Source organism: Prosopis cineraria, unplaced genomic scaffold, assembly GCF_029017545.1.
Source record: "Prosopis cineraria cultivar Desert tree isolate PC_DT_omini unplaced genomic scaffold, ASM2901754v1 PC1, whole genome shotgun sequence".
NCBI classification, from domain to species: Eukaryota; Viridiplantae; Streptophyta; class Magnoliopsida; order Fabales; family Fabaceae; genus Prosopis; species Prosopis cineraria.
This window is the reverse complement of record NW_026555332.1, coordinates 53,826,572-53,849,883: the sequence shown is the minus strand read 5'-3', so window position 1 is coordinate 53,849,883 and position 23,312 is coordinate 53,826,572. Positions and strand designations below refer to the sequence as shown.

At 34.8% G+C, this 23,312-nt stretch overlaps 4 protein-coding genes across 6 annotated transcripts; 3 read left to right on the top strand and 1 right to left on the bottom strand.

The window, feature by feature from the left end:
- Window positions 1-4,235: 4,235 nt before the first annotated feature.
- Window positions 4,236-6,523, top strand: LOC129290473 (transcription and mRNA export factor ENY2). The gene is made up of 5 exons (XM_054927253.1): window positions 4,236-4,396; window positions 4,594-4,690; window positions 4,823-4,917; window positions 5,818-5,894; window positions 6,146-6,523. Coding segments are annotated over exons 1-5 (360 nt in total). The 5' UTR covers window positions 4,236-4,394; the 3' UTR covers window positions 6,235-6,523.
- Window positions 6,524-7,714: 1,191 nt separating this feature from the next.
- On the bottom strand, window positions 7,715-10,861 carry LOC129291652 (B2 protein). 2 transcript variants are annotated; one of them, XM_054929136.1, is made up of 6 exons: window positions 10,710-10,861; window positions 9,103-9,699; window positions 8,693-8,793; window positions 8,494-8,577; window positions 8,297-8,407; window positions 7,715-8,190 (listed from the first exon to the last, which is right to left on the bottom strand). In XM_054929136.1, exons 2-6 carry the CDS (start codon window positions 9,665-9,667, stop codon window positions 8,143-8,145), a joined length of 909 nt encoding a protein of 302 aa, XP_054785111.1. In that variant the 5' UTR covers window positions 9,668-9,699; window positions 10,710-10,861; the 3' UTR covers window positions 7,715-8,142. The 2 variants fall into 2 exon arrangements, with proteins under 2 accessions (XP_054785111.1, XP_054785116.1); XM_054929141.1 differs by having other exon boundaries at window positions 9,103-9,667; window positions 10,710-10,835.
- Window positions 10,862-13,066: 2,205 nt separating this feature from the next.
- Window positions 13,067-15,599, top strand: LOC129293167 (mitochondrial import receptor subunit TOM20-like). Its single transcript, XM_054930974.1, has 6 exons — window positions 13,067-13,205; window positions 13,361-13,439; window positions 13,640-13,809; window positions 13,941-13,988; window positions 14,297-14,383; window positions 15,277-15,599. Exons 1-6 carry the CDS (start codon window positions 13,122-13,124, stop codon window positions 15,409-15,411), a joined length of 603 nt encoding a protein of 200 aa, XP_054786949.1. The 5' UTR covers window positions 13,067-13,121; the 3' UTR covers window positions 15,412-15,599.
- A 3,127-nt stretch (window positions 15,600-18,726) lies between these two features.
- On the top strand, window positions 18,727-23,275 carry LOC129316165 (uncharacterized). Of its 2 annotated transcripts, none has more exons than XM_054960467.1 (13): window positions 18,727-19,329; window positions 19,513-19,651; window positions 19,761-19,897; window positions 19,994-20,195; window positions 20,292-20,530; window positions 20,620-20,731; window positions 20,815-20,959; window positions 21,079-21,224; window positions 21,525-21,656; window positions 21,787-22,183; window positions 22,263-22,318; window positions 22,462-22,664; window positions 22,754-23,275. In XM_054960467.1, the coding sequence occupies exons 1-10, from the start codon at window positions 19,105-19,107 to the stop codon at window positions 22,080-22,082; spliced, it is 1,773 nt and encodes a 590-aa protein (XP_054816442.1). In that variant the 5' UTR covers window positions 18,727-19,104; the 3' UTR covers window positions 22,083-22,183; window positions 22,263-22,318; window positions 22,462-22,664; window positions 22,754-23,275. The 2 variants fall into 2 exon arrangements, with proteins under 2 accessions (XP_054816442.1, XP_054816450.1); XM_054960475.1 differs by having other exon boundaries at window positions 18,729-19,329; window positions 21,525-21,697.
- The last annotated feature ends 37 nt before the right edge of the window (window positions 23,276-23,312 follow it).

Genomic DNA, 23,312 nt, shown 5'->3' with positions numbered 1-23,312 from the left:
ATTAGCTAGTAGCGATTGGTGATGGTAGCAACTGATAGTGAATGATGATAGCTAGTAAAAATTAGTGATGATATTGATAGGTAACAATGTGCAATGATAATAAAAATAGGTAGTGATGATAATAAAGATAAAAATAGCTTCTAATAATTAAATGTAGTATGTTTAAAAAAACAGAGAGAAAATGAAAAAAAAATCAAAATGTTTCCATTATTTTATAGTTATGATTAGTATTTATTTTTTCACTATGAAAAGACATTTATTGTGAATTTGTGATCAGAACAATGTATTGGGAAAAAACATTATAATAATAGTTGAAATGGCATGCTAAAAGGTTTCATTATTGGACATTTTATTAACTCATGTTAATATTTATTTAGCAGGATGAAAGTAAACATTATAAACTCTGAAATATTCTACACCGAATACTTAATCTTTCGAGAGTTAAAAAATGACATAGCTAGACTTGGGATGATGGGCTGCGCGTCAATGAATGGAACATGTGAAGGTTTTGGCTCCTCATGAAGTGGGAACAATGTTTTTGAAATGTGTGCAGTTGTTGGTTCCTCATCGAGCCATAATGGGATGGTTGGAGGTTCTGGATCTTCATCGAGCGGGGACGGAGCTCCACTCATATGTCTGGGCTCTAAAACATATGGAAGTCTTGGTCCCTCACTAGAAGGCAACAAGAAGATTGGAGGTTTTAGCTCTTCACCAAGCGAGAATGAGGCTTCACCATTTATGTGCAAGGAATTTAAAATATGTGAAGGCTTTGGTTCCTCACTAAGGGGAGACAAGGCGGTTTGAGGTTTTGGTTTTGCAGCAAGCAGGGATGAGGCTTCACTAGTTATGGCGGAAGCACCGCTCAAACAAACGAGAGCTAACAAGACAAGATGGAAAGCCATGGTTGATGAAGAAGCACCAGCCAGTATTTGACTTGCTGTTTCAATGTATTATGTTCTGCAAGAGCCATGAGACTGTGTATTTACAGGAATATGCTATACCATACCTTGATGCCACAAATCAGAAACGGTCAAAAACAATTCACATGTCTTGAGCTTTCATTCCTTGCAACTGACAAATAAGTTGCAGGATGAGTTTCCCGAACTTGCAAGGTGACATCTTGTGGAATAAGTGACAGAATGCAGGCAAGAACACCTTGTAGAATGTTCCTTGTCAGAGTTGCAGGAGTTTCATGGACTTGCAAGGCCAATAAATGTGAATAGTTCAAGCTTTTGCAACAGACTTGACGCCATTCACGTTTTAAGTGCCTGAGTCATGCATTCACATTAATAGATACCTTTCACTTATTCAGTTAAATCTAATATATCAATTCTTATATGATCTAATAAGATAGAATTAAAAAACGTATATACTTGAAAAATTCATTGATCGTTTAGGAAAGCTTGATTATCTCAAGTGTAGACAGACACACAACCCACTGATCCCCAAAGTTTTCAGAGAATGCAGAAATAATGGAGTAGAAGAAAATGTATCGTGTATCTAATAATTATCAACTAATCCACTTATAAAGATCAGATTAATAACTGTTTTATTAAATAGTTAAACAATTAGTTTTTATTATCTCTAACTCAGTCAGTTAAGAGATAGAAAGTAATTGACGACTATTGGATTGTGGGTTGGGCCTCTACCTATTAAACTCACTTGTGTGGTCCACCCATCACGATCCACACAAAATTATAAGGACTAATTTACTTAGACTTATTAATTAATGTAAATCTATATAAATATTCTAACATAATCCAACTGAAATAAAGTTAAAATAACAGAGTAATTTTTATGTATCAAATAATGAATCAGCGATACTGTTAAATAGAAAAAGATATTGACAGATTACATAAAAAATAATCCTTTTCCCGAGTCACATTCTTCTTTGGGCATTTTAAGAACTTACTCCCTCCAATTCTATCTATAACATATTTTATAGAAGTAAATTTTTATTTAAAATATAAAATATTTTATAATAATTAAATTACTTTTTTAATTGTATCATTTGTTGATTAACGTGATAAAAAGCACATCTTAATTTTTTATAATATAAATTTAAAAAATATATGTAAAATGATTGAAAGTGATGGGAGGGAGTTAGTCACAATAATAAGATGGTGAAATTGATGAAAAGTTTTTTTTTCTTTATATTTTCAATTTTTTTTGAAGCTGACCTTTTAATTTGCATTTGTCCTTTCATTTTCAATTTTCCTTTACTCTTCCACACGCCAGACTTGGTACTTTGGTTCTAAAAAAATATATATTAACATTTCAATTTAGTTTTGATCCTGTGAGGATTAAGGTAAAAATAATTTTAATAATAAAAAATTAAAATATCTTTTACTTATTACTTTTGTTTGAGATATAAGTATTAGTTATTAATTTTTTAATTTTACTTATTAATTTACTAATATGAGTTATAAATTACAACTGATATTATTGCTTGAACAACTAATGTCAAATCTTGTATAATTATTGATAGATCAATTCATATAATTTACAGCTTATATTGATAAATTAATAAGTGAAGTAAGAAAATTAATAACAAATTATTTTACATTTTAGATAAAATTAAAAAGTGAAGGATATTTTAAATTTTTCACTGATAAAATTATTTTCATTTTAATTTTCCTGATCTACACTAAAGTTTTAATTTTTTTGAGACATATTAGTAATTAAATCACTTGCAGTTCTCCCTTTTGTCCTTCTACAAGTTACCTAAAGATATTAAATTTTTTTCATGATAGATTTCTCACAAACCTCGATTCTCTCTCTCCTATTTCGTGACATTATTGCTTGTCACGTTATTGATTTGCATGACAGTTATATCATCGTTCTGTTAGCCATGTCAATATAATTTAATAGCGTTAATTTTACATATAAAATTAAGTATACTATTTAGATAAATTTATGAAATATTAAAGATTAAAATAACAAAAATTAAACTTAAATGACTTAGTCAATAATTCTCCCAAGCATGAGGGATTAAAAATTACAATGTCCCTATGATAAAAGAAATTACATTACATTGTCCCTATGACAATATGACTTATCATATTTTTTCGCAAGAGTATTGATCACATTAATTTTTAGTTTTATCACCCCTCCTTTCAATAGCGTCAGCATTGCATATGCACGATGCTGAATTTTTAAAGTTAAAAGTTGTAGTATTTATAAATTATGATATCTATGATTCATTAATATTTTAAACCTTTCATGCAATGAAAGAATGTGTACTATACGTACATATATGTTGGCATCGGTTCTATAATTTTTTTCTTTTTACCTTTTTCTCAATAGTATCGATATTATGTATTCCGTTTAAAAATTAAAAGATATTTTTTGATAGGTTGAGGTTTTTAAAATGTAAATTATTTTAATATATAATCAATTTTTTAAAATATTCTTAATGAATAAATCACTCTACATTTATTTTAGAATGAAAGGCCTATTAAATAGGGATGTATATGAAAAAATTGTGTTAGTTTAAAAATAAATAATTATTTTATTAAGAATAAAATTTAATTAAAAATATTTTATATTTTTTTAATCTTCAGAGTATATACAGTTAGCAAAAAACAAAAATGTGCACACAATATTACTCAAACTTTACGCAGGCTCGAAAGATGTGAATAACTTACAACACAGGCACATAGTATAATGTCGATAATATTGTGGATGATGCTCTGTCACGAGCATGAGAGCCTCTCATTTTCTCCTACTCTCATTTTTTCTTTTCATCATTCTTGAATTAAAATTCTCAATGACTCTCTCTGATTTAATATCAGTTTAAATAAAAAAAATTGGGAAACATCCTTTTACCAATAACGATAATTTCGTGAAAATGTAATGCTTTACATGAAAGTTCCTTCACCCATAGTGAGCTGGGTTCCTGCCTAAACGAACTGTCGTTTACGATGTGGAGCCTCGAAGCAAGGGCTGCTCAGATAAATATAAATATCTATCGATAAACTATTTAATAACAATTGTAAACTTTTTCATGTTGTTTTAATTAAAAAAATTTATTAATTCTTAATGGAAAATATTTTTTAAAAATTTATCCTTTTGAAAAATATAAAATACCTTATGTATTTTTTAACGCGATACTATTTTTTTTCAAAAAAAAAAAAACCTTGTAATTGTTAACAGTATAGCGGCAATCTGGTCAAAAAAACAGTATAGCGGCAAAAATAAAAAAAGAAAAAAAGAAAAATGACAAATATAGGTTAGGCCTAGGCCATAGGCGGTGGAGGCTAAGGCGTTGTCACTCCGGTCCGGACGAACTCCTTTTCGCTCGGCGGTCGCGGCTAGTTTTCTTCCCCTCGTGAGAAATCTTCACATCCAAATATTGCAGAAATCAATCTCTAATTGCCTGATTTTTCGGAAGCATGTGAGCTCCCCGCAATCTGATCTATATTTCCCCCCGTAATTTCTAGAAAAATTAACGAACTCTGAAAGAGTGTTCTTATAACTACTAATGTGTCTCATCCTTGATTGAGACGCTTTTGGGATCTTAGTTCTTGTTCTTGTTATAAGTTTAGCGATAGCCAGTAATTAAGCTTTCTTCATTGTTTTGTGACCTAAAAGGAAGCCGAAAACATCGGTGAATCGACCTCCCACACCAGATGTGCTAGAAAATCCTCCGGAAAGGGAGCCCACGCTTCAAGAGCTCATAAATATCAAGGTTTGATCTTTATTTTCGTTCCTCAAGTTAGGTTAGAAGTCAATCTTTTGTATGCTTTCAGTTAGTCTCTTGAAAAGAAAGTCGTTTGCTGTTCTTTATCGTTACTTCATGATTCGTTTATTGTCAGCTCAGTTGGTCGAGACTGGAGAGAAAGAACGGCTGATGGAACTTTTGAGGGAAAGACTTGTAGAATGTGGCTGGAAGGATGACATGAAAGCTCTTTGCAGGTACTCTATCGCTCTAATTTGTCTCAAGAGAGAATCTTGGAATATATGAAAGTCTGTATAAGGTTGCTTTGCTCATGTTACCTGTAGTTTTGGCTGACGTTATATATGGCAGCATTCCGCTTATCGGGCTCTTCTTTGTAGAACTGAAATTCAGTAAAAGAACGTAATTTTTGAACCAGAAGTTTTATTTGAGAACAAGCAAACTCACTACTCCATGCTTTTTGAGTAATTATTGCCCTATCCATCCCTTATGGCTCTTTTGGAAGTCCTAAAATTTTATAGAAGCAGAGTATTGTATTTCATTCTCTAACATGCCCTTACTCACAAGGGGAATATGAGCAAACGGAAGATGGATATTTATAGTTAAACATCCATCTTCATTTTAATGTTAAGAAGGATCACTTATTATTAGACATGGAAGGATTTTGTAGGCTTCTAGGAATGCCGTTTTTTGGGTTAATGTATCTATGACCAATGCCAACATCTAGTTACCATATCAATATCTTTAGCGCTATAATTTTTTTTTTTTGCACTGCCTTAAACGTTTAAAACACTTCCGTGGTAATTGTTATTGGCTCAGTGCAATGTATTATGTGCCTTCAGCTCTTGGGTGATATCTGGCTCTTGATTTTTGTTTTTCTGGTATAGATGCAAAATTGCTTCTATTGAAGCTTTGTTGTATCACACATGACATAAGTGGATAGTCCCATAAAGCACTCCCCCCTCCATATCTTTCTTTGCACTTCGGTTCTGTCCTGGCTTGTAAGGATTTTAGACGATTGTATGAATTCTTTCCTCCTGTATCCAGCTGTTACAAATTGATCCCGCATGCTTGTGTGTGTTCCTCGTTTATGTGGCTTCTCAGTGTTGGGATTAATCTTTGCTTGCTTTTTAACGCAGGGCTTTTGTTAAGAAGAAAGGGAGGAATAATGTTACTGTCGATGAGCTGGTTCATGTTATCACTCCAAAGGGCAGAGGTATTAAATTAATTGCTTCTCGAATAGATACATTTATTTTCTGTCATAGATTACTTCTAACTTGCTTAAACACCTCATGGCAAATATCTCCCAACATTTTGTCAATGTTGCTAGAAATTTTGGTCATGTCATTGAAGAGCATACAGTCAATTCCTGTTGGGAGGGTGCCAGGAATGGCGATGCCCATGTTTCATCATTGATATATTATTCTGAGTACTGACAAGGCAAAACCTCTCATTTCTCACTTGCAGCATCGATTCCTGATTCCATAAAGGCTGAGCTATTGCAAAGAATTCGCACATTTCTTATGTCTGCGGAGTCTCTGAGGCGGCTCGATTAGTGTCTTGGGGGATGATTAGTGAAGTTTACCAGTGCAACCCAGAAGACCTGACAACCATTGCATGTTACTGGCTTCTATATAAAATGTGGGTAAAAAAACTTTTATGTTCTCATTTTGTTGTGGATTCTAGAAATCATATTTCATGCAATACTATTTACGCCACTTGTCTCGTTTCATCATTCGGACGACGTGTGGGTCCAAGTCTTGCTACTAATTCTTGTTGGGAAAAAAAAGTGTGTATATCAGATAAGTATACGAGTTATATGCACTATGTTTTACGATGTGTCTAGTATGTGTGTCATTTTTTTTCCTCCAAGATGTTCCAAAACGCCTCAAGAAGGCAATACGAAACCTATGCATTATAAAGTGCCCGAGACTGAACGCGCGCGCGCGCCGCTCTCACACAGAGAGAGAGAGACACACACACACACGCAGAGAGAGAGAGAGAGAGGATGTGTATCATCATATTAAATAAGAAAATCTTATCTGAGGACAACTCAATGAAATTATTTATAAATAAGGACAAAAATAAAATAAATTGTTAAAATGAAAATGTGATTTATTGATAGTTTTTGTAAATAATTTCTTTAGTGGTTTTTAAATACAATTCTTCCTATTAAATATTGGTAATTGGTGGGTTAGTTTGAAGGTCAACCCTTTATTTTGGGCGAATACAGTATGAGATTGGAAGGAATAGGGTGACTAGCTAGTGAAACTCTTAAGAAGTTGGCAGTGATCAAGACGCCACGTCCAAGACAATCCGGACAAGATATAATGGAAGTTTACTGCTAATGAAGGGTCCAGGGTCAAAGACGATTAATAAAGTATAGCTCAGGGGTTAATGGAAGGCAAGTGGGGAAAGGAGACTTGCAAGTGTGGTCTACCAACTATGCGCACCATTCCAGTTCCAGGCGAATCGTGGGAAAGCAGAAAGCGAGAGACTGTTTAGCTACAACAATTTGACTTGTGATAGAGAAGCTGGAAAAAATGAAGATGCCATTCGAGTAAAACGAATGAATTAATTTTTAATAAGGTGATATCAGGAGAGCTTAGGATTAGATTCGTGAATATTAGAGGAGAAATAGACGCGATACATTACCAATCATTCATAGTCTTCGCGCCAAGCAGGCTTAGTTAGAAGCTTATCATAGCTAGTCTTTATTTATTCGCTTCACCCGCTATTCACATGGTTCTTGAAATTATTCTTATTGATGTCTGAGCTCATCAAAGCTAGTCTCTATTTACTTTCATTTCATTTACTAAGCGGAAAACAGCTATCTTTGATTTTTCCAATGCTGTCATGTTCTCCATTGTGGCTGCAACCAGTTGATCAACACCATTAACCAGTGGCATCCCCTTCACTGCACCAGGAGCGAGTGCACTTATGTGCCATCCTTCGCGCGCCACAGAGACAGTTCCTATACGCTGACACAATCAACTCCTAATTTGCAACTGCATTTACAAAACGAAGCCATAAAAGTTCGCATCGCGGCCTAAAATGAGTGACCATTTTGATTTAGATGACCCGATAGAAATCGAGCAGAAAAGTAGTTCTACAAACTCGATAGTGTAGTTATACTTGTACATAAAGTACTTTTTCTTCCAACTGAACAAGAATACACAAATTTTCACCCACAAATATGGCTGTCATTCTCTAGACGCCACAGCGACTCTGCAACAAAATATTACAACGGTGGTATCAAATGTCATACATCAGCTACCAAGCGTCTTCCAAGCGACACCACAGAGCATTTATTCAGCAGCGTCGCATCACTTCATCCGAAATCCCCAAAAGATGAGATTTCCAAACATCCTAGTTTCCAAGCTTACGCTTCACGGAAAACTTGCCAAACGCACACAGCTAGCACACCAAAACCTACCTAGTATATTGCATGTTCCGACGGGTGCTTATGCTGTTGAGCCTGCTTGTTCGCATAGGTCTAACAGATTCAGGGTCTGCAATGCAAATCACCACCATAGAAAACCTCAGTCCCATTTGCTTTCTCTTTTGCTCAATTTTTCACAAACCAGTTTTGCTTGAAATGAAATATTCTCTCTTTACCTCAGGAACTGACAGCTCAAGACGAAATTTTGGACCATCGTAGTGATGTAAGACTGGCCTGAATGCATCTTCTTCCAGCGCATTGCAAAGTTTCCGAACACGGATCCTCACCTACATATAAAGATGAATAGAATCCTCCTCATTTCTTTTAATATCTTAGATACAAATTAAAATACGAACCCTTCCCAAGATTCTACCTGAGCTGGAAACCTTGACTCGCCTTTGCATTTTTTGTCCTCCCACGCAGTTGGATCTATGTTAGAGCCCCCAAAACTTGCAGCCTGCACCAACAGATACTTAAAAGTAAGGAACTCAACTAATCTCTTTTTTATATTCTTCTATCAACCTGAAACTTTTAGCCAATATCCTGTACAGAAAAAATTGAATAGAACCCACCTCAAAGACGCCATGCAACTGATGAGTAGTGTAGTTATAAAGGAAAAGAGGTAGCCCTGGTGTTATTGCCCTAACAGAATCCCGATATCTTGGTGGCAAACCTACAAATAGATTGAAACAGTTAGCCCACAAGATAATTTGGCTAATTATATTAACAGCAGAAACATGAATAAACCATAAATAATCTGCTTATGCTCTTATACATTGTCCATGCCAGATTGGGGTGGTCAAAAGCAATCTTAACACACGGACAACTTCAAATCCAAACTAGGATAAAAATGTCCATGCAATGTGTAACCCTCCTAGTGCAATATGGTCAAACTAAAGGTGTCAAAACCTTCGAAACAATTTTCACATAGATACCTTTTAACTTAGGAAAATCAAACCAGCAAAGTATGAATGAAATTTACCAAATAGCTGACGCTTCAAGTCTTCTTGCATCGTGTCATTGTTACAGACAAAGATGTATCCACCAAGCACCTCATTTCGTGGGAGTGTCTCTGATGCAGGCAAGGTCTTGAACCTTTTGTCAGTCGCATTTGTGCTGGTGTTCTCATTGTTGTTATTGTTGTTTCCATTATTGTTGGACTCTTTGTTGTTCTGAAGATGGTTGTTAAACTTGTTGCCGTTAATGTTCACCACTAAGCCTGCATTGCTTTTTGGGTACACTGCATTCATATTATAAACTCCACTTCTGAGGGAACTTTTTCCCACATTTTCAGTAAACTTAGATTCCAGGTTCAGCATGCTGAAGTTCAGAGAGTCAAATTTATTATCTTCTTGGATCCCAAACTTATCCCTTGACCTAGTTTCTATTGGGCCTTTCGAAAGGTCAAGGTTATTAACACGCTCTCCCTTTGACCTAGTTTGTTCAGCCAATTTAGAAGCAACCATCAACCACTTATGGTCCTCTGATGTTTTTGAGTGTCCCCGAAGCTCATCCCCCAATTGCCAGAAGCTGTGCATGCTGTCCATCTTTTGAAACCAAGGTAGAATTTAAAGGCCGCCTGCACTTGTTAGATTAAACCAGAAAAAAGTGTAGCAACGCGTAAGACAAGACAAGTGTTGTGGCGGTGCAATGCACCAGCGCACCAGAATATCAAGCTATTACACCCAACAAAAATCAAGTCCAAATTCAAAAGTCATGCTTCAACAATGTTCATACACAGCGGTCAAGAAAAAAACAACGCTCATGTGCACCCTAATTTTTTGAAACTACACACACACGGTTCAAATTTCAATTGGTAAACTACTTTAAACAACTAAGTAAGGAAAAATCCGAGCTAATGTCTTCAATGTTTATATTCAAAGACAATAAAATCAATATTATTAAGAATTAAAAGCCCCAAATTTAAGAAGATGATTTTATTTTTTTTGGTGCCCTTGGTTCCTTCAGAGGAATTTCAAAATTTAACGTCTCTCAATATAAAATATTTTCAACTTAAAGTGACAGGATTAAATATTTTTCCTAGAAAGAGGGTCCGGTTATACCATCATGCAAATTGTACAACACTCAATACAATCAGGTAACCATAATTACCGAAGGACTAAAAGAAGCACTAAACACTTTAACGGGACGGAGGTCAGATCCTAAAAACCACTCGAAAATATATAAACGAAAGAACTTCTTTCTTCAGATTAGAACCCACTTTCCTTATCCAATTACCCCAAGACCAAGTGAACAATAGAACCAAATTAATTTTTTTAAAGCTCCATGTCTGGCTACAAATTAGAAATATAGACTTCATAATATCAATCAACTAAGACAAGAATTACCCCTACAAAAAAAAACTACCTGAAAGATCATAGGCAATCATGCCCAAATATAAGAAGTGAAGGTCTATAAAGGCAAGGCGAAATCAGCATAGTGAACCGAACAAATATCCGGATGTAAGCGAAGAGAAGCTAATGGCAACAAATTTGAGCAAGAGACTTAAGCAACTGATTTGAACAGAATCATAGAACGGTATAAACAATGAGGAAACCCTAGATTTGGAGATCTAGATGAAGAAAGTACCTTTTTGCCGACTTGACTGTGAAACCCAGAAGACGCTAGAGAGCCCTGTTTGAGAGCAGGTGGCTGGATTTTATTGCCAGTGAAGTATCGTGTTCCGAAAAGGCCCACGAAGTTTTCTGTGAATTACAAAATTTGCCACTCCGAATTCACATATGCTGTGATTTTGAATTTCTTTACATTTGAGAAGCTTTGGTTAGGTTGGTGGCAGTGACGTGGCTGCATTTAACGTGATCCATCCTGCCATCCAGCGCCCAACGGGCTCCACGGTCCACACCGACGCCAAAATCAATGTAAATTAATTTCGAGTGTCCACTTTCTACCAAAAACAAAATCGGGTGTTCACTTTTTGGAAGTCGGGGGAGAACAACGCATTTTTTAAAAAATATAAAAAATGTGATTCATTTTATTTTTTTAATTCATTTGATAACAAATAGTGGCGATGACAGTTTTTAAAATTTTAAATTAATGATAATTAAAATTTTAATAATTTTTTAAAAAATTAGTTGAAAATATCAATTGAAGTAATTATATATTCAGAAATTTTAATTACAAATAGATATTTAAATATCAAATGTAATTCTTAAATTGTAACAAAAAATTTTATTTATAGTTTTTTAAATTGATATTTATAATTTATTTTGCAAAAAAATTATCCAGAAATTACCTATCATTAATTAAGTATTTTCGAATCTAACTGTATTCTTCCTAAAAAATAAGGGCCACATGTACTATTAGTAGCCGTAGTGTTATCTAATTTTACAGAAGGGATATCATGTCTTGATTTTATGTGAAGAGGGCATTTTTAGGGGGGGAAATAGCAAATTAAAACTGCATTGAAAGTTGTACAGAATGAGTTACACATGGTATTATAAAATATTGTGACCTTTATAACAGATTGAAAATATTTTTTTTTACTGGTTATGTCATCCTATTAAAGGTAATCAATTCTCAACACCTAATCAACCACGATTATATGAGTGTGTTGGATTAGAATACTGTTCGAATACAACTAAAAATAATTGAGGATAACTCTCTTCCAAATACATTTTTTGTATTCTTACAAAATTGAACTCAACACTTAATTGATCAGGACTCATTTTACCCAAACCAACACTTGTTGGTTGTAGTTAATCGATAAAATAGAAGATGAACCAACACGTGATGATCCTAGTTAAATGTTACCGTCGCTTATGTGTGAAATTTTAAACTTGAGTTCATATAAATACAAAAATCAATTTTAGAATAACTACCTCTAACTGAGTTAAGTAATACTTAGATGAAAACTAATTAAATAACTATATTTAAAAAGAAGAAGAAGAAGAAGAAGAATAACTCATGACTCATCGTCCTCGGCGTTACGGGTTTATTATCCTCATCGAGACAGCTTAGTACACCTAGTCCAACAGCACGGGATCGCCAATGCTATTATCATGGTTATGATTATTTTCATTATTGTAATTGAAATCATTATCATTATCATTATTATTATTATTATTATTGGTGTGTTTGCCCAGGTTGTGGTGCGATACTGCAAATCTTCAATTGACATTTGCTGTCCTCAAATTACGTGTGAATATATATATATATTAGTAATTAATATACGCACATTCTCCCCACGTATACGCTCCCGTATACGTCGCTGCAATGCCAATGCTCCATGATGTGCCGACAATATGCTGGAAAGACGTGATGTGAAGGGCAGTTGAGAGATACGCATTCGGTGATATTAAGAAAGGCTTGCACTAGGCATTTCGGTTTCAGGTTTCAAATCGTCATAAATACAATAATGTTACTGACAACAACAACAACAATAACCGTTGGCCAACTAATAATAATAACAGCAACAAGAATATAATAATGTTCTTCTCTCTTTGGTTTAATAAGATTGAAGGAAAATTTTGTCCTGAACTTAGCTGAGGTGGACTCTCGGAATTATTGTGGGAAAATCGATAGGCTCCTTTATAAAGATACTACCAATACCAATTAATTTTTGCGTATGACATTGAATCCAATTAATGAGGGTCAAATTAATATGAATGTAATCTTCTAAAATCTTCAATACCATCCCAGCCCCAGACGCAACGTTTTGGGCCTTAGGCTCTTCTTTGCGTTAGTATTCCGGGCCGTTCTATTTTTTGAGCTTTTGTTGTTTGGGTTTAGACTGCTGTCTTTGTAATGTTTTTAAAAATCATATTAAACAGTTTATTTCTGGGCCACACACGAAACTGACCTGTGGAGAAGGTAAATGTTAGCGGATCAAGGCCCAGAGTGTGTCTCGGAAGAATGAAAACGGGCTTCGGAAGCCTTTAAAACTGAACTCCGGAGTAGCAACCTATAAACTTCCCATCAACCCTTCTCCTTCATTTGATCATCCCCAAAACCCAAAATCCTAGAAGTATACTCTGTCAAACGATGGATTTTGATCAACTCTTACTCTTTGAGCATGCCCGCAAGACTGCTGAAGACAACTACGCGGGAAATCCTCAAGATGTTGACGTCAGTGCTCTTTGTTTATACCCTTTTCTATTCTCAATATATTAATTTTGTTCCATGGATGAAGTAGATTAGTGCACTATCATTGTTTATTGCGTGGACAATGGCATCGATGAGTTCGTTTTGGCTTATAGCAACTTATTTCCTAATCCATGTAGAACTTGACAAGATGGGGCAGCGCCTTGCTAGAGTTGTCTCAGTTTCAGAGTAATTCCGATGCGATGAAGATGGTCGAAGGTGCTAATTTGTTGCCCTTTTTATTCTCTCTGTTTTTTTTTTTAAACCGCAAAGCTTTCATTTAGAATAATGACTGTAATTCGATCATTTTATATTGCGGTTATTACTGAATATTTTTTTTTTTTGGCAATATCCTCTGGCTGCTTATGTGTCTCCGGCCAATAGAATCTCATTTTAAGACGCTGAGTTCATTGTTGTAGATTCTATCTCGAAGCTGGAGGAGGCATTGACGATCGATCCTAAGAAGCATGATGCTCTTTGGTGCCTGGGAAATGCTCATACTTCACGTGCATTTTTAACTTCGGATCTAGAAATGGCAAAAGTTTATTTTGATCGGGCATCTGAGTACTTTCAGCAAGCTTTTGATGAGGTAATGTTTGCATCTCTTGAACTTGAACTTGAACCATCCATCATTCTTTCACTCTTGTACCCATGCTTAGGGAAGCACTTCATTTAGCTGTAGCATTTTCTGAAATAGTTTTGAACTTCTGAGTTGTTTAGGATCCAGGGAATGAACTTTATCGTAAATCCTTGGAAGTTACTGCGAAGGTATGTTCTTTCCCATAACATTTTGGCATCACGTTCATTCAGCTGTTGTGATTGTGCATTGCCATTTATCTTCTGATATGGAGGTGAGCGTTACCGCTTCATTTTTTCATGAATGTATTTTCACCTGTACGTCTGTCCTGGAGGAGAATTTAGCGAGAGATATTTAGATAACCAAAAGTGATTGACAGAGACAAAGCGCTACTGAAATTTTAATTTATCAAGTGCTTTACCAACTTTTTTGACACCAGATACTCTATCTTTTGATAATAAATGTTAATCGGTTCAATTACTAACACCTGTTCCTCAAGGCTTGTGAGATGCATAAAGAGATTCATGAGCCTGGTTTTGCTCAGCAGGCAGCCGAGACTGGACCTTCTATTTCATCTGGCACAAAGGTGGGACTTCCAATTTTTATTGTCTTTCAATAAGTTTCTTTTTTTAAAAGAACAATTAGTGGTTAATCTTATGACACGGAATTACATCTGTCTCCTCACTTCTTTTTGCATCTGTAGCCTATGTTAAAGGCACTATTGAATTTTATTTCTACGGACATTAAGGAACTGAGTTTAATTGTTCATTTACCATGCTGAGGTTTTTAATCTGCATATGCATTTAAGGGGCGTGCCTGCAGTAGGAAAAAGGTGCCTTTTACCTATAATTCGTCATACTTTCTGTTGAAATTTGGTGATATTCAAGTATGCATCTTTTCTGTATGTTTCTTTGTAAAGAATCAGGTGCTATAGAATACTTAGGTTTCCGTCCTCTCTGGCATACCTGCCACGGGAAAAGGCGCCCGTTGAATAGAATTCATCACACCAACCCTTTAAATTGATGTGCGTGCGTGTTGTGTGTAAAGAACTTGAGTCGGGATCTAGGCATCTCATGAGATGGTTATCCCATTTCTTTCTTTGGCTTTGGCTTGTTCATGGACTGTCAATTATTTATGATGCTGTAGCATATCTTGAACTTGAACTCTCCATTGAGTCAATGGCAAGTTGTCTCAATAACAATGCCACCTCCTTGTGGGCATGAGGTTCAGGGTTCGCTTTGACACCTGAGTTTGAGTTGTGTTTAAATTGATTACTTCAGAAAAAAAAAAAACCATCCTTCATTAAAATTTTCAGCCACCAATTAGTAGACTATGATGGCGAATATGTTTAACTTTTGGTCATACATAGATGTCGAAAAAAAATCATTGCCAGATTATAGGAGATATGCTATATAGTTCTGATTTCTCTGAATCTTTTCATTTCATTTTTTCATCTGATCTATTTGTTTTCTTTTTCAGACCCAAAAGAAAAGGCAGAGCAGTGATCTGAAGTATGACATATTTGGGTGGATAATTTTGGCCGTTGGCATTGTTGCATGGGTGGGATTGGGAAAGCCCCACCCGCCACCTACTTCTCCTCCACCTCTTCAATAAGCGAATCATTTGAATTGATGCTAACAATTCTTTCAATTATGGTTTTGATTCTTGTTATTCACTTCTGAACCATTTCTTATCACTTAATCGTTTGTGTGATGCTTCCCTGGCTAATCATTTACCCATCCACCACCATAGGGAGCATCTTTCTATTTGGATTCAATTATGCAGTCATTCTTTTTAGCTTACAGGGATTCACTCTGCCCCTCATCTTTCCATGTAGTGAAAATAATCAAGAAGCGCTGGCATCGAAATATATTTTTCGTTTTGTCATCCACTGCTATTCCTTTGGACGCAGGAAAATTAAGGCTCAAGTTCTCAGTTAAAACTTAAAACTGTTATTTATGGCTCTTTTTATGCGTGTTTGACACATGAACGGGAATCACCCACTAATTCTTAATGTGTGCTTTTCCGAAATAGATTTGACTGTTGGGTTGGATGCCTTTATTTCGGAGTTCAGACACATCGAACTCCCCAAGAAAATAGTAGTCTTCGTTTTCAAATTATTAAGATACCTTTTAATAAAATTTTATATATTAATAGATCTCATTAAATATATTTAATAATTTTATTTTTTGACAAAAAATTCAAAAATATCTTTTATTTAATACTCATTTTATTCTATTTATAGGTTATTTTTAACATATTTTACTAGAATAAATAAAAACTTTAAAACTCATTAATTATGTTTAGAAATTATTTTATTCAATATATATATTTTAATGACATATTTTTTCTGAACAGCATTTAATAGAGGACAAATGAGGAAATTTATGATGAAAATTTAATAAGATGACTTATAAATATGATTCAAAAAAACATTCTCTCTCTTCTCTGTAAATTTGAGCATAGAGAATATATTGAAAAGAGTGTGGGATAGTAATTAAATATATATATATAATACACACACACACAAAATGATAATATTGAAATAAATATACTTAATGAAATCTTAATTTTATTCAAATATTTTATATTTTGGGTTGTTAAATTTTTTTTAAAAGCATCTTAATTTAACTCCGATCTTGTATATAAAATATTTTTAATTGAATCCTGCATATTAATAAAAATTTATTATTTAATTGAAGTTATATAAAATTACTATAATTTTTTAATTTTGTCACTAATAATATCACAATTAATATTAGGCTGTAGTGGTTACAGCACACTGTGTCTCTTTCATTTTTTTTAAAACAAGAACAAACTTAACTAATTACTCAAAAACATTATAGCATTCTTTATATTCAGGGATAACATGAACTTTTAAAAAATATTTTATATGTAAGAACTACGGGAGTAGCTATGGGGAACAAATGGTAGCAGTGTCATGGACATATAATCTTCCATAAACACGTGAATATTGTCATCGGGCCTTCCCACCGTCAATTCTGAAGCGTTAAAAAAAAAAAAAATCAATCCTAAAGCTAAAAAATTGTTACTCTCACGTTTTAAAACATTCTTCTAATTACCTCATTAAAATTAAAGATAAGTAGTTAAATTATTAATATTATCAAATATTGTTCTATTTTATCTTTATTGAATTTATCATCTTTTAAGACTTGATTTCATTCGTAACTTGTAACAATAGTCTATTCAAAGAAATTTGTGAAAAAGGGTAAAATTAAAATAAAGTAATTAATGATATTTTTTTATATAAAGTTACTTGTAAAAAGAATTAATAATTATTTGATAGAAAAAATAAGGGTCATTATTTTTTTTACAATGTGATTTATATATAAGATTGGAAACGGATTATATTGTAGGTCTTATAAGTGCGGGCTGAACAACCAAACCGAACTGAGGTTGACTGGACCAAAGATGCATTCTTCGAAAATTGAAATGGCAACAAGGTAGATAATCTGACACCTTACCGGTTAGTTTTGAAGACGAATGGGGCATTTACACTGTCTTCATGCTTACTCTTAATGGCGAAATAGTGAAACTTCATTAATGTTTCTGGTCCAGAAATAGAATTTATAACTTCATGAAAGTTGATTGTGCATCTTGGTTGAAATTTTCAGCATCGAGAAAGTAACTGTTATTGATGATTCTCTTTTCCTGTATTCTCACCCTCCCTGTCCTTGAATGAATTTCTAATCTTCATTCTTCAGAATATGTAGGATCTGATAAAAGAACAAGGAAAATGCACTCTTCCCTCTCTGCAACTTCATAAAAGCATGCCCAGGAAGTTAGAAAAGCATAAAACAGAGAAATGAGAAATTTTGTGGGAGATTGAAATAGTGATTGAATCAGACCGTGTAAGATAAGTCATTTCTGGTTCATATCATTCATGAATGAGAGAATGGTGGTCCTGGTTTTCTCGGCCTTGGCTGTTAGACCATGTTGGAGTATTTCTTAATTTATGGTTGGGACCATAAATTGTGTGTCAGAGATTTTATTGAATTTTTACCGTTGGTTTATGAGACTGTGATCTCTTGGATACACGGTAAGGCTGCTTGCACATTCATACAGGATCTGATTTCTTCATTTATTCCCTCTTTGTTTGCATTCTTAATTTCTTATCTGTGATTTTGTGAAATGATTGTTTTAAAAAGTAAAAAATAAATTTATTATATTTAGAAAAAAAAAAAAGAAGATATTAAGGCAGGAGAGTTAAAAAATATACTACACAATCATGTATTCCTCTTTCAAAATTACTAGACTTTTTTTAGAGATACCATGGTTATTTTTTTCACAAATAATTAATTATGTTTTTTTAAAAATACTCTTAATAAATATTTAAAATTAATGATATTTTCATACTTATTAATAATTAAATTAAATAAGATAATTTTTAACTATGCTAATTGTTTTTTATGTAAATAGTTAAAAATATCTTATAGGAAAGTAGTAGTAGTATGATTATTTAAATTGTTACTGTGAAGAATCTAATTTAATACTAACGTCTATCCCCTTGAAAATGGCCGTCATAAATGTCTCAATGGGAAACAAAAAATGAAACCAATTGGAAGCCATGAATGTTGGTTCTATAGATTGGGGCAATCTCATGATACACAATGAAACCGTTGTATGTAAAAGCAAGAATTCTTTCCTTTCTTTCTTATTTGCATCAGGCAGTATCGAAAGGCTGCCTTCAGCATCTTATCTCACCTTTTTCCTTCTCAGAGAATTTAAAGCTCTGTTACTATGCACAACTCGCCATTGAAGAGACCTTCAGCTCCATTTACTCTTCCTTCACAACAATTAAGTCTGAATATTTTCATCAATTTTACCTTCCAAAAGCGCAGAAAAGCTGACACTAGCTCAGTGAAAAATAACAAGTGCCTTTAATAGCAACCCCTGTGTTTTTTTAAAAATAAAGGCACAAGAAACTTAAATAACAAAATAAAAATCATATCAGGTAGCTACTTTTGTACTATCTCAGTAGTGCAATATGTGTTGTCCAAACTATAATAGCAGGGAATTTAGAAAAAAAGTTTCAAAATTTGGTGATCAACAATTAACTAGGGATTTTTGACCTTATTGAAAGAAGCAATTATGACGCTGGCAGTAATGGTTGTGGTTGTTGTATTGAGGGTTTATTGGTGTCTTCTGCATTAAAAGCTTGTGATGAACGTTGCACATTTAATTCCCAGAGCCAATAACTGCATTGTGCTTTCTTCCCAGCAGCCTCAACTCCAGAGTGCTAATCTTTCTTAACCTTTTTGGCTTCATGCATGTGAGAGTGAGTACATGGTAGCTGGTGATATGGCTACACTCAACTTATTTCAACTTCTTTCTCTTGTATTGATAATGGTGGATTTACCGTCAAGCCTAGCAGAATCAACACTGCTCCTTCATTTCAGTCGTACTCCACCACCTTTGACCAGGTCCTCTAACGCCATTTTCCAGTACTTGGTTAAGAGGTTGGATGGTACCAACGCTTGTAAGAGAGATGCTTGTTCATTTTCCTGTGAGGTATGTGGTTTCTCTTTATCATTCTATTGGTAATATCATCATTTGGAAACCCCTCCAGTACTCCATTATTTTGAAAGTTTTCAACCAAGTCTTGGAGTGCAAATTCATACAATATCACATTCAAGTTTAGGTTGTGAATATAATATATATATATATATATATATGACGAGCTTTTTGCAACAGCTTGATTGGAAGGTTTTTCCTTGCGGAGCTAATGGTACTGTGTTGAAGAACTTAACTGTAAACGAGAAGCATTACTTCGTTCTCACTGTTACTACGAACAAGGGAGAAAGAAATTCATCAACTTACTCGTGGTTTATAGGTGACCACCAAATTAAAGAGAAATGTCATTTGCTTTTATTTGATTTCTTCGACACAACACTAACTTCATCAAAAGTTTGTGACTTTACTTTCTGATGGTTTCACAATAGACAGAATCCCCCCAACCGCAATCATCTCTAGTGAAGAGACATATACAAATGCCAAGAGGATATTGGTTGATATCACATTCAGCGAGCCATGCACTGGATTGGGTGGTTTTAATTGTCAGAACTCATCAAACTGTGATGTAAGTTGGTTTCTAATCACTAGGACTATGTTTATAAGCATCTTCCGTTATTTCTTAAAAAAGTTTTCACTATTTAAATGATGGTTCTCCTGCAAGGTCTTTGTAACTGGTCCAGCCCATGTCCGTGCTTCTTCTCTACAAATTATTAGAACAGGCACTAAGTATGGTTTTGAAGTGATTCTCTCCTCAAAGATCGCATATGGGCGTGCAGTAATCCAAGTTGCAGATAATATTTGTGCGGATCAAGCTGGAAATAGGTTCAAGAGAACCAATATTTCTTCTTTGATCATTCACTTCGGTAAGCTTCTATCTGCCAATTTCCTGTTCTAATGTTATGTTTAATTAGTAATTTAGTATTGTCATGGCACTGACATGGTACAGTTTGATGGCTTAGATAGAAGACCAGTTACAGTAGATTTCTGGACTTCAGTTCCATCATATGAGTTGGTAATTAACAAAGTCCCAAGAACAGTGTTCGCAACTAGGAAAACAGAAGACCTGATAATTTTCTTGGACTTCAGCTTTCACTTGCGAAATTCAACCAAGCAGATTCTAAACGCATTAAATGTCAATTCTGGTATCTTAGTGCCTTTCCATGTCAGACATAATGAGACCCGCCGTTTTGCTTTTAAAGTAAGCAGATAACATATCTGAATCCTTCATGCTGTTTTGCAACAATCATATTCCTCTCTGCTGATAGGTTTTTCGTTTTCATTTTGAAGCTCAAGAACATCTCAGGAACTGAGATCATCACGGTTGAATTACTGGCTTCTTCAATATTTGGCAGGACGGGCACTCCTGTCTCACCTGTTGCTCCTATTACATTCCTTTATGGTATGCCACACTCTGCTCACCACATTACTCGGATTCTCTTAGCAGCTTTTACTTGAAGTTAAGCCCTAAATTTTTTTTGGCAGATTCAATGAAACCTGGTGTTACACTGAGGACCAGCTCAGAGAGTGTAACAAAGGAATCTCACATTAACATAATTGTTGAGTTCACAAAGCCAGTCTTTGGCTTTGGGGCCACTATGGTAGAAGTAATGGGAGGAAGACTGATCAGGCAAATGAATTTGGCATTTCAGTATATATTACCGACGAACAAGTTCATGATATTATTCATTTAAAGTTAAATTATTGCTATTATAATTTATTGAGGGGTTTGATGTTTGTTTCATGTAGGTTAAAGGAACTATCAAGAGCTCTATACTCGTTGTCTGTCCAAGCAGTATCTCAAACAGTGGTGTCAGTTACCGTTCCTGCAGGGAAGGTAACTGATATATCAGGAAACGAAAATATGGCATCCAACCAACTTGAAGTAAAGCATCGTATGAAAAATTCGTCTCTTTCTTCACTTGGTTACTATTCTTTTTTTTTAAATTACTGAACATTCATTTTCTTGGTATTCAGACTTAAATGCTCTTTATTTAAATCAATCAATTAATTTCAGGATGAGTAATGTGAACTTACAGAAACACCTGATTCATTAATATAACAATGTAGAATCTCACGCGGATATGCTGCATGCTTACATGTAGCCAAATATATGTATAAAAACCTGTTATTCTTTAAGCAGAGCTTCAGATGTTACTATGTTTCTATTTATAACCCGGGCATCATGTCCTCAGATTCCACCCCTGCAATATCCATCGCATTACATTCATTTGTGAGCGCTGGGACAATAGCTACATCACTTGTAGCTGCTATATTTTCACTGTCCTCTGCAAATCTGGAAGCAATGGGCACACTTGCTTCAGGAGGTACAAAAAGTGCTGCTTCCTGTCCATCAACGAATCTACATGTAAATATTGGAGCATTCGGTAACAGTTATGTACTTTTCAGAGCTCAAAGATTTATATCATCACTAAAAGTGCATGGGTTGCCTTGCAGCGAATGATAGGACACCTACAGATCTTTGCCATCTCAGGCTGGTTTCAGTTAATCAACCTATTGCATACTCTGAAACAACAAGAGGTCTCCTGTGGCTCATACCCCATCACAAGCTTCCCTGGAAAGATTTTGGTACTTCAACCTCAGATCACAAAGGTTTTCCGGCAGAAGAAAATTTTTTTAGCATAACTGATGGGTTGTTTGTTGGGGCCAACTCTCCTAACAGGGACCACCATCAAATGACTTCACAAATTCCTCGTACACCCAACATCTTGCCATGCTTCCAAGTGAGATAAATTCAAAAGTTGGTTGGCTTCCCCATCAGCACAATATAAGTATAAAAAGTACGTCCTTTGGTCAACCTCTCAGCTCTGGTGAATATTTTAGTCATTTCTTGGTGAGTATGCAGCGTAAATTTTTTTTGATGTATACATAACTATATATAACATTTCACAGTTAAGTTATTTGCATTGTAGAGAGGAGAACCCATGTCAGCTAGCAATGTCATCAAGAAACTGGGAAATTACAAAGGGTATTGCATTACTGTAACCTTTATTCTTAATCATTGGATAAAAGACAATCACTGACACAAGACATATAGTTTGTTATATCCGCTAGTGACAGAATGAACTTGATTTTGCATGGATAAAAAAGTGGGAGGTTGTTTTCTAACAGGTGGCTGGACTTGGAGAAGAATTTGTTCTGGCTTGGTGTGGGAGGAGGCAGTTTAGTTTTAATTCATGTTTTCGTTGTTTTATTCTTGAGATGGAGGACTGGAATATCACCTCAAGGCAGTCTTTCAGTTCCCAGGCTGGAGCTCCTTCTTCTGATTCTCATGCTGCCATGTATTTCTCAGTCTTCAACATTTGTAATAATAGGTAAGAGACTACTTTTTACCGTCTTATTTCAGTCACCAATATTTGCAGGATTCTGTACACTGATGCGTTAAGACTATATTTATGTGCAGGCGGTACAGCTAGGGGAATTATAACTGGGGCTTTATTGTTAGCAATTCCGGTAGCATTCATCTTATCAGTATCCCTCTTTCATTTTATTGCAATTTTCTTCGGAAATTTTGTCGAATATAAAGAAGTTGGGCAGTTAGCAAAAGAAGAAACATGGTACAGGAGGTTCTGGTTCATCCTTACTGGGAGGTCAACAAATGGAAGGTGGTTTTACAGGGGAGGACTACCTTCATCGTTCCTCCCAAGATTTGGAATCCTTTTTGATAGCTGTAAGGGTTGTCCTGTGCCCGTTTTTGTTGATCAGAATGATTCAAACACCCACCTGAATTGGGCTAAAAGTGGCCAATGTGGGATTGGAAGAGTGAAGGCACCCAGCTCAGATGGCAGCAATAAAGAAATCAAAATCCCATTGTCCAAGAGGGTTTTGGGATGGGCAAGATCATTTTATATCATTCTTGATCTATTAAGAAGGGCTGGTTTGGGAATCATATCTGCTGCTTACTCATCAGAGCGATCAAGTAAAAGTCTTCTTGCATTGGTAATTACATCAATACAGTTCAT